General features: G+C 43.1%; 1 protein-coding gene across 1 annotated transcript in view; it reads left to right on the top strand.

The window, feature by feature from the left end:
- The first annotated feature begins 726 nt into the window (after positions 1-726).
- LOC109314861 (putative short-chain dehydrogenase/reductase family 42E member 2) overlaps positions 727-10,627 on the top strand; it is a 38,409-nt gene continuing 28,508 nt past the window's right edge. The window contains exons 1-4 of the mRNA XM_019542218.1: positions 727-814; positions 4,607-4,845; positions 6,947-7,042; positions 8,384-8,444. Of these exons, the coding sequence (XP_019397763.1) occupies positions 4,609-4,845; positions 6,947-7,042; positions 8,384-8,444 (394 nt within the window). The 5' untranslated portion in view covers positions 727-814; positions 4,607-4,608. The remainder of the gene's footprint in view (positions 815-4,606; positions 4,846-6,946; positions 7,043-8,383; positions 8,445-10,627) is intronic.

Raw genomic sequence — 10,627 nt, 5'->3', positions numbered from 1 at the left:
TTACAGGATCTTTCACATGCATAAATGATGCGTGCCACCGGTAGCTGGGGCAGTGCTGGCAGTGGTAAGAGCATGGCGGCGGCAAGCGGGGAGCTCCCACAAATGCTGTCAGCACTGTCGGCAGCAGTAGCAGGGGGGCGAGCGCCAACCAGCGCTTGGCGACAACCCGCAGATGCTGCTGGCAGCAGCGGCCAGCGGCGCTTGGTGACCACCCACAGATGCTGCCAGCGGTGTTAGCGGCACTTTTTTGTAGGGGGTGCACCACCACGCTGACAGGGTGCACCTGCACCTGCCTGCAGTCCCTATTCATCACCAATGCTCACCCCGCTGCCTGAAGAGCAGGTAAGAAGCCTATCCTGGCTGACCAGCCCTCTACCGGCAATTCACAGCTCCAGCTCCTAGTTTTGGGCCTGCTCACTAGGTCTCCAGTGGCAAGTCGGGGACAGTCAGAGAAGGCTCCTAGGCTAAGGGTGCAACTGCTCCAAATTCCAAGCTAGCACTAACACCAGTCAACATTTGTGCAGCTCACAGGTTAAGGTGAAACTAGACTCCGAATTGCCTTTGGGAAGGGAGTTGAACTGCCCACACTCTGAGCCGAGCCCTTTCCTGATTTCCAGTCCATCCTCTAGCCTCAGGTAAGCGCCTCCCTTTGGCTTGTGAAACAGTGGAGCAATATATAGGATCTGAATTTATCTGGGAAAATCACCATGCTTGTCTGGGGAAGTTGGCTATCCTTGTGCTAATAATCTTCCAGAAAGTTTTATCTCATTCACTTTGAAAGGAAGACTGGGGCAGTTGCTAACATCTGACAAAGGTAATACCTCTTTTTTGGCTGATGTTTGACCGTTACTGTGTGTAATAAGGTACTTCATAGTTTTTCTCAAGATTGTAATGGGATAGCTAAGGATTAGGGGTGTGTGAAGCGGCCCTATTCAATTCGAATTTGGCCTCAATCAGGGACAGTGACTCAATTAGTTGATTTGGATCACTGTCTCTGATTCAATTCAGCCAAATCCAAATCTGAAAATTCAAATTCAGACATAGACACAGCTTTAAAAGTTTTTTCTACATACCTTGAGGCAGCAGGCGTGGCTCTTTATCACTGCAATGCAGGGGTGCATGGAGCATCCCACGGGGGGGGCCCTCCACATGCTCAGCAGTGAACCCAGAAGTGGACCGGAAGTATTTCCAGTCCACTTCCAGATCTGCTGAGGAGCGCGCCAGGAGGGGCCGCCATGTACCCCCAGCTTGGCAATTGGCCACAGAGGGACCCCGAGTGTCCCCCCCAGTCACTGAGCTGGGGGATTGGGGCGGGGTGCACACTCCCTGGCAGACCTGGAAGTGGACCAGAAGTGCTTCTGGTCCACTTCCAGGTCTCCTGCTGAGCGCACTGGGGAGACCCCCGCACTTCTGTGGGATACTTCATGCACCCCAGCATCATCCATTCACGAGCCCCTGATACCTAGAGGTATGTAGAAAAAAACATTTAAAGACATCTCTATGTCTGAATCTCTCCAAATCGATTCAGAGAGATTAAAGGGTCCTCTAATTCGATGTGGAATCGGATATTTGGCTACCAAATTGGACCAAAACTCCACCAAATCGAATCAGGGACCGAAGCTTCGCACAGCCCTACTAAGGATGCACCTACAGTAGTTGAACTTAATCATATGTAATCATCAGCATGCACAGGAGACTTGAATGAAACCTTGCAAAAAGCCTCTACAAACTGAAGGAAGTGGAAAGACTTATAAGTATACAATAGGTATTGGACTAAATCTTATCTGACTGGAACTCCGACACAGCATTGAAAATTCAACAAGAATACTCTCATGCTCTCTGAAACTGATGGATTCCCCTGTACTGGCAGTTTTGGTTTTCTTTCAAGATATTTTATGTAACATTCTCCAGGTAAAAAGATTTCTTTTCCTCAGGAGATTGCCCACTAGACTAGAAGACTAGAATGGGATGTAAGTGGCAGGTGTCAGTAATTACATTTTTCAAATATAGGAACCAACCTGTTGCACTCAGCTTTCAGTTTGTTCTTGTGGTTAACAAGTGGAAGAGAAAACATTTTACAGTTTTAAGCTATAAGGTGGTCTGTTTGAGACAGTAATAATCATGCTATTTCCTCTTCTTTAGGGAAGAAGAGGTGGTTTGTTCTATTCATTGCTAATGTAAATGTAATTACTATTTATCAATGTGAGTCACTTTAAAATTGTGTAGATATCAACAAATTTCTGTTATGATTTTCAAAGTATAAAAGAAACTTACAGGTCTCAGGTTTTCTGCTCTGTCAGCTTTATGCCACTGTAGTGCTGTTGAACTCAATTAAATGATTTTGGTGTTAAACTGGTGTAATAGAATGGGAAGTCTGGTATTCACTTGGTTGGGCCTGAAGTTTTAAAAAAGTAAGTAATACTGAACACAAAAGTTATAAAAATAAAACTAAGCAGTGGCAGTTTGTAACTGTTATGTTCTCTAAACTAGATTTTCTGCTGCTTTTTTGTGCCAGTGTGGACAAAATGGGCAGCTGCTAATCTCCCTGGGCTTAGGAGCGCTGAGCTGACACAGAGACACCATGTTATGGTCCTGTAACTACCCAGCTTGATTCTGCTGTAGGACAGTGGTGTAGGTGCTTGGGAGGAGGTGTGTCTGCAGCACAGTACAAAGCCAACCTTAGGGATAGGTGACATAGGTGGCCAACATCAGTCACATTGGGTGGCACCAAACATATACACATGCACAGCAGCACACAGCCCTGACAAGTCAAGCAATGCTGCTGCAGGCAGAGGCAGGCAAGCAAGGGTTTGGGGCCCAGTCCAGCAGGGAGGCAGAGCTACAGGAACTCTCTCCAGTCTCTGCTCAGGAGGAACTGGTCTGGGAAGTCTGGGCCCCACTGGAGTGTGCCCCACACTCCTGCCCATGTGCCTCTGCCTGCAGCTGCACCACTGACTTATGCGGGGCGGGGGACAAAATACAAGTTCATTTAGGGTGCCGTTTTCCCTAAGGCTGGCTCTGGCGTTACAGGATTCTGAACTGCTGCATACTCTTTTGGCTTGCTGTAATGAATGCTTGAACTAAGGTAAAGCAATATCCACTCTAAACCCTGAATATCAGTGATATTCTCTCCCAGGCTCAGGAGAGCAGAGGCCATATTTATATATAAAAAAAATCATGAAATGGTGTAATTCACCTCTCAACCCATTTGTACATTGATGTAAACTCAAGTGATGTCACTGTGCAAGCTAATGTCACACAGACTGAGAGTGGGGTACAGCAGGTTGGATTTGCATTCTGGTCAATGACAGCCTGTGCCCTAAATTGAATGGATTATTCTACAAAGACATATGCACTGTACCCCAAAAAATTAGCTGGCATAGCTGTGGTGGAACAAGTTATTCTGCAGTACCCATTCTAAAGTGGCTCTTCATATGGATGCTCATTTGGACTAAAAAACATTTTTATTCAAGAATAATTAGTGCACTTGCAAGAAGGACTGATTTTTCTGGAATTAAGTTGATTTTATTAAAGAACAGAGTGAACACGGCTGCTGACAAGGATGGTTTTGCATGAGAATGACTAGGAACTGGGTAGAGACCACAAATTCAGTTGCATAGGTATCTAAATAGGCATCAAATGGTAACAACTTTTGATGTTTACAGTTATGAGCAAGGACCCAGAAACTGGGAAAAGGTGATCCATACTAGCGGTTTGGAACATTTTCTATATATACCTTTCTATACCGGTTCTAAATCTTGGGCGCAGGACATCCCAAACCTGACTGCTGGTGAGCAGGAGGCTATAAATGAAGAGGGATCCTACTTATGCTATATTTCTTGTACTCTTCTTTTAAAGCGGGGGTGTCAAATTTACAGCCCACAGGCTGGTTCCAGCGCACAGAGCCATGTTTTCTGGCCCATGACATTCCTAAAGGGGCCAGGAATTTGAGGTGGGGCAAGCAACAGTTATGTTAATCCCTATGTCATTGCCGCCACATCCAGATCTAGCCTGCAAGGAGCCCCATGGCCCTAATCTATGCTGGGGGACTGAGTGAGATTTACACCCCTGCTTTTGAAGTATCAGCTACTTGCCCTTGTCCAAGAAAAGATACTAGGCTAAGGTGGACCTTTGATCTGACCTAGTATTGCAGTTCTTATTCCTTGTTTTGATGTTATATAAACTCATACATTTTTCGTTCTTGGAGGCTATGCTAATGTCTATATATAATATATCAACTTATACAAAGCTTGTAAATCTTTCCAGGATAGGAAGCACTAAAATAATTTACTTATAAACAATACATTGCAGATGACAGTGTTATGATTGCAGAATGTTGTTATTTCAGATAGAAATAAAACAAAAATTACATGCAAATTGTGATTAGAAAAAAGACTAAAATTTGGAATGAGCATTTATATTTGTTACTCATTGTACTTAGAAATCTTGAAATGAGTAATATGATTTATCTTTAGATGTTCTGAAGAAGTTATGATAAAGGAAAACAATGTTCTCATCAATGTATTTTTTAACCAAAAACTTAGCGAAGTGCTCACCATCTCAGAGTACTGTGGAAGTGTTTTGAAAATCATCTCTCATTTTGTAGACATGGTACAAAATAAGTGCAATGGAGTAATGCCCAACTGGAGACAACCATCTGACTACAGCCTGAATGGACATGTTGGAGCTCTGCTTAAAAGAAGCAAAAAGGCCATGGTGACAGGAGGTGGAGGCTACTTTGGATATAGTCTTGGGTGTGCTCTTGCCAAATCAGGGGTCACCGTCACTCTATTTGATGTACAGAAACCTAAATGGAAAATTCCTAATGGTGTCATGTTTTTCCAGGTATCATGAAGTTACGTTTTCTACAGCAGTGATGTTAAAATAAGTGTTACTTTTCTGTGTACTTTAGCAATTTTAATCTCTGAGTTCCATAAACAGAATAGCCATAAGCAATGTTAAGGACCCCTTCAGAAGATTTCAGCTGCCTTATATGTCACTTTCCAAAGACCTCAAATGGTATAAATTAAGTGGAGCTGACCTACTGGCAGAAAGGAGCAAGAGAGTGGTTTGAATAAAGAGCTGACAGTTGCAGCGTGTCTATGTCCTGACTCTGCAAATACGATGTGACTTTTGGGCCAGTCACTTCACCACTCTCTGTTTTGGTTTAACCATTTGTAAAATTAAAAGAGCTAATCTTACACAGGTAGATGGAACGTCAGGAATGACAGCTTAAAGAAATGTACACCCAGGAAATGCCGTGACAGGTTCAAATTAAAAATGCCCACAGAGCAAGATAGTATTCTAGCAACTGTCTGGTGGAAGTTTGAATCAGATTTGACGTTTGTACCTCACCACCCACCACTTATTAACAATTTCACATTTTGATATTTGTCTGCACAGCTAGCCTGAAGCTCAGAACCATGTTAACTGAACAGGAAATTTCTAACTCATTGGGTACATCTACACATGCCCCTACAGCACTATTGCTACTGTACCATCCTTTAGGAAGTACTAAATGATGGCGTAGTAATAGCCATTACTGTGCTGTGCCAGCAGCACATGGTTATTTTAAGCTGTGCCTGCTATGTTGCTGTAGCAATATGCTATATCACAGGAGCACATTGCTACGGTGACATTGTTATAATGTTATGGTTTGTGCCAGCCGATGCTATATTGCTGTAGCACGTTGCTACCCACTGGGTGCATCTACATTTCATTAATGTGCCTTAGATACTGCACATTTAGGGAGTTTTTGGCATGCTCCAGAAGGTGGGGGGGCACTTTAATTAGTGCAGCTCCAAGAGCCATGCTAATTAAAAGCACCCAGAGCATCATGTGTATCAGTGTCCCCATGCTGAAAAATGGTGGTGGGGTGCTTTGAACTCAAGCTCGTCAAATGTGCTTTAGTTTATAGTGCCCTGCCGCCATTTTTCAGTGCCGGGACATTGATACACATGACGCTGGACTCTGCTCGAGTGCAGTAATTTCCATGCTGCAGCAGACTCAGTTATTCAAGTCTGCTCCGATGCACTGGAAATCCAGGGTGTTGGAGCAGGCTCCCTGTGCATGTATAGAAGCCCCTAGTTTAGTATTTGCTTAATAAAGTACTAACTAAATGTGCAGTACTGAGAGTTACTTGCACAATACCGCCGGTGCATAGTTTAGTGATGCTTCGTGCTCATTAGCTTAATAACACTATGCAGTAGGCTATTAGCATAGTTTTTGCCATGACACACTAGTGTGCAGTGTTATTAGGCTAATGATCAGTGTCTCGTGTAAATGCACCTACTGAAACATGTTTAAAATAAACCTGCAGGCGAACAGAAGGACATTTTATATGTGTTGTAATAAATTGTAAAATCTGGGATTTAATGAGTGAAATATTATGAATATGGGGTAGCTTACAGTTCTCATCTTTGAGTGACAGCATGACAAACCACTGAATTCTCCCTGCCATTCAAATCAAACAAGTTGTGCTAACATGCAGCTTGAAGAACAAGGTGTTAAAAATATGCAGTATCATTGCAACAAGCTATAACTATATATATTTGTTTTATCCTTAAAAAGTCTTTAAAATAGATTATGTCATTCAGTTTTGTAAAAGCTTATTTAATATTAGTAACCCAAGCAAGCATTGTGAGAAGGACAGAATTACTTTATGGAAGAAGCAAGCGTTTTGGTAATACATATTTGTGGACCGACTGTATAGTTGGTAGAGATGTTAGACAAGCTTTTGGGCACAAACGTCTCTACCAACTATACAGCTGGTTCTGTATAAGATATCACCAAAAAAACCCTTGCTCTTTGAATATTTCGTGGACCATCATCACCTACAACAACACTCTGACCCTACTACAGGAATATTTTAGATTTTCCTTAGTAACAGTAGTTGATAAAATATCTTAATGACACCTTTCAAATGAATTCTTTTCTTTTCTCACAGGGTGATGTGAGGGATTATGAAGCTGTGTTCAAGGCTTGTGAAGGAGTTGACTGTGTTTTTCATTCAGCTTCATTTGGAATGTCAGGACTGGAGCAAGTGAGTACAATTTTCATATTGTTTTTCTCCCTTAACCCTTGTAAGAGCAGCAGCATACTGTGCACATAGAAATGGGTGAAACAACAAAATTAATCCAAAAAACACATGCTTGTTCATTTTTTCAAGTAGTTGTGCAAGTCATAGTTTTTGTTTTTATGGAGTTTATTTTTAGTGAAAAACACATTTTGGATCTAAAAAAAAAATTTAATTTAAGTTTCTGATAAATGTGATTAGATTAAAATTGGGCAGAACTGGTTTGGAAGTTTCTTTTCTAAATGTTGAATATTCCAAGCAGAGAATAAGGAGCTATTTATTAAATAGTTCCAAATTGTTAACCTAATGCATAGACCAAGATAATAATCTTGGAGTATGTATAGACAGCCTGACTCCAGGATTTTGGAAAGGAAAAGATCTTCCCTTCTCTCCAGTCTTCAAGGCTAGGGACAGAAATTACACACAAACTGGTATAAGTGATCAGAAACCAATTCAGATCTGTAACACAACAGAAGTTCCATGCACATAAACCACTCTCAAAATGGCCAAAACTGGTTTAAGATAAACCTGGGTGGATATATTATCAGATTTAACTGATTTAGGTTAAATTGGTTTATTGAACTTCTGTCCCAGGTCTCTTCCAGATTCAATATAACTTACAGTCCCCCACCATCCCAAGATACTTTGCATCTTTTCTGCAAGCCCTTCCTCTCAGGGTGGGCAGGCTTGGCCCAAGCTGGCTGCTCCAGCCAACCAGAGGCATGCTCTAGAGCCCCCTGGCTTGTGGTCTGAGCCACGGCAGGCACATGGCTTCATTTCCAGAATCAGAAGTGAATGTCTGTTCACTTACTTATTGATTCAGTCTACACAGTTTAGACTAACCTGTGAAGATTGAATCAATTCAGCTTTGGGCTTTTTGACTGTGAGACTGGCCAGTGTAACCTAACTAAGATACATAGATAAGTGGTTGATCAAAGCTAAGGCTAATTTTTTGGTGGTAAAACAGGTACTTGGCCAGCCTCAGAATATGGGAAGGCACGTAGGTGGCATAAATCCATCCTCTTTCTCATGGTCTTGCCAAGCCTCACTTGAGCAAGGCAGAAAATTGAGATCTTGCAACCTATTTCCAGGAATATTTTCATTTTCACTTTATTTTTATGAATTTATTTGTGAACTGTTAGCACAATAACAAATAAAAGGGGAGTTTACAGCACATTGTTCTGTCTTTGAAAGACAGGGAACAGTGAACTAAATAACAAAGTGGACGTTTACTTTTGAGGATTAAAACAGTTATGTGGTGAATGTAAATTGTTAAATTTACAGATACTCTATAAACTCTGCTTTTAGCTTCAACGTAAAGAAAAGATTGAATCCACAAATGTTGGTGGCACAAAAGTAATCGTGGATGGTATGTATAGAGATTTTCTTTCTTTGGACCAAATCCAAACCCAGTTTAATCAATAGAAAGATTTCTGTTTACTTCAATAAACTTTGGATCAAACCTTTAGCGTAGGAGACAAAAAGCAATGCTTTCACCCTTATTCGCAGAGTAAGGAATTAATCTATGTAAACAAGAGTGGCAGGATGAGGCTCTAATTTAAAACACTTGTAGTATACTGAAAACATTTTTTATTATATTTTATGTTGAAAATGAACCTTCTGCATAGGCCTTGTAGTCTGGACAATTGGGATGAAATAATGGATAACACTAAGTGCGTTTATACATGTGCTCTGGGGGGTGCTTTAATTAGAGTAGCTCTTGGTGCCTATACACAGGCAGGGAGGCTGCTCTGATGTGCTGTAATTTCCATGCTCCAGTGCTCTTGGAGCCACTCTAGTTAAAGAGCCGAGAGCATCTCGTATATCAGCATCCCTGTACTTAAAAATGGTGGATGGGGTGCTTTGACTAAAGCTTGTCAAACGAGCTTTAGATATATTCCCCCCACCACCACCACCATTTTTAGGTGGTGGGCCACTTAATGGGTGTTGGTGACCTGTCAACAGCCGCACCTCCCTCCCTCTTCTTTTTCCCATCCCTCCCTCCCAGGGCAGTGACCAACAGGGAAGCCTGAACCTGCCCGCAGCTTTAGCTTACCCCACCCCCACCATACCCCTGTGGCTGGAGTCCACCTGCCCATAGCTTTAGGACCGCCCCCCCCCATTTGGGCAGTTGTGGATTGAGCCAGCAGCTGCCGGGTCCCGACAGGGGGGAAGAGGGAGCAAGTGTGCTACAGCTGTGGGCAGGATCATGCTTCTGCTTTTGCGCTGGTGTCAGCCCCAGCCCAGAGAGAGAGAGGGAGCACCTGGCACACCAGAAGCAGTGCCAGCTGCCCAATACCACGCAGCTGCTGGATCCAGAGCTGCTGCCTGCCCACAGGCCAGATCCATTTACTTGGCAGATGCCCGCCTGTGGGCTGGATCCATTCGCTTGGTGGGTGCCCTCCCATGGGCCGGATCCAATCAGTTGGCAAGCCGGATCTGGCCCACAGGCCATATTTTGCCCACCTCTGGGCTAAACCATCAGCTTCCACGTCCTCGGATGGCAACGAGTTCCATACTTTAATTACACGTTGCATGAAAAATCTTCCTTTTGTTAGTTTTAAACTCACTACCTACTTCATTTTGTGACCCCTTGTCCTTGTATTGCGAGAGACAGTGAATAATAAATGGCTATTTACTTTCCCTCCCTTTGCCATTTATCATGTTCCCCCTCGAGCATCTCTTTTGTAAACTGAGCAGGCCTAGCCTCTTTAGTCGTGCCTCATATGGAAGCTTTTCATACTGCTAACCATTAAGAGTCTACTCAATTCACAGTTTCGTGAATTTTGTGGAAACTGCAGAATCCGGGATTGTCCACGAAATAAATTAAAAAACTAAAATAAAATGCTGGCTCCCCAGTGGGAGCCAGCGGTTCTCGCTGCTGCTGTGGCCCAGGCTTGCAGCCGCCAGGGAGAGGGACAGGAGCTGCTTGGTGGAGCAGCACAAAGGGTGACAGACAAGATGGTAGCTATCCCCTTGTCTCCCCCCTCCTGGGGCCTCTCTGTCACTCAGCGCTGAGGGGCAGAGCTGCCAGAGCACATGTGGGAAATATCCTCAGAATTTGCTATTTATGCTGTGACCAACCCACAAAAATTGTTTAGTTTCTCCATGAAGTTAAACATTAAGTAGACGCCTACTAATCATCCTTGTTGCCCTTCTCTGGTTCTTCTCTGTCCTTCTTGAGGGCTGGGGACAAAAACTGGGCACAGTATTCAAGATGTGGACAGACCATGGATTTATAAAGAGCCATGATGCCTCTTTCCATTTTGTTTACAATTTCTTTCTTAATAGTTTGTTTGCTTTTTGATGGCTGCTGAGCACTGAGCTGATGTCTTTAGCCAACTGTCCACAGTGACTCCCATGAGGTAAAAAAACTCTCTCTCGGTTCGTTTTCTTTGGAGGCTCATTGAATAACAAATCCTTAGGCACACATTGTTGGTGAGACAAAAGGTGTATATTTGCAAATAGGGTCAGAGGGAGAAGACAAAAGATCAAAACCCTCTGCCCCTGAGTACAATCATTAGCAGGCTTTTATCCCCTCTCTTCTGGCAC

This window comes from Crocodylus porosus, unplaced genomic scaffold (assembly GCF_001723895.1).
Source record: "Crocodylus porosus isolate Cpor-Errol unplaced genomic scaffold, CroPor_comp1, whole genome shotgun sequence".
Taxonomy (NCBI): domain Eukaryota; kingdom Metazoa; phylum Chordata; order Crocodylia; family Crocodylidae; genus Crocodylus; species Crocodylus porosus.
Note: the sequence above shows the minus strand (reverse complement) of the source record. Positions and strands in the feature narration are given on the sequence as shown.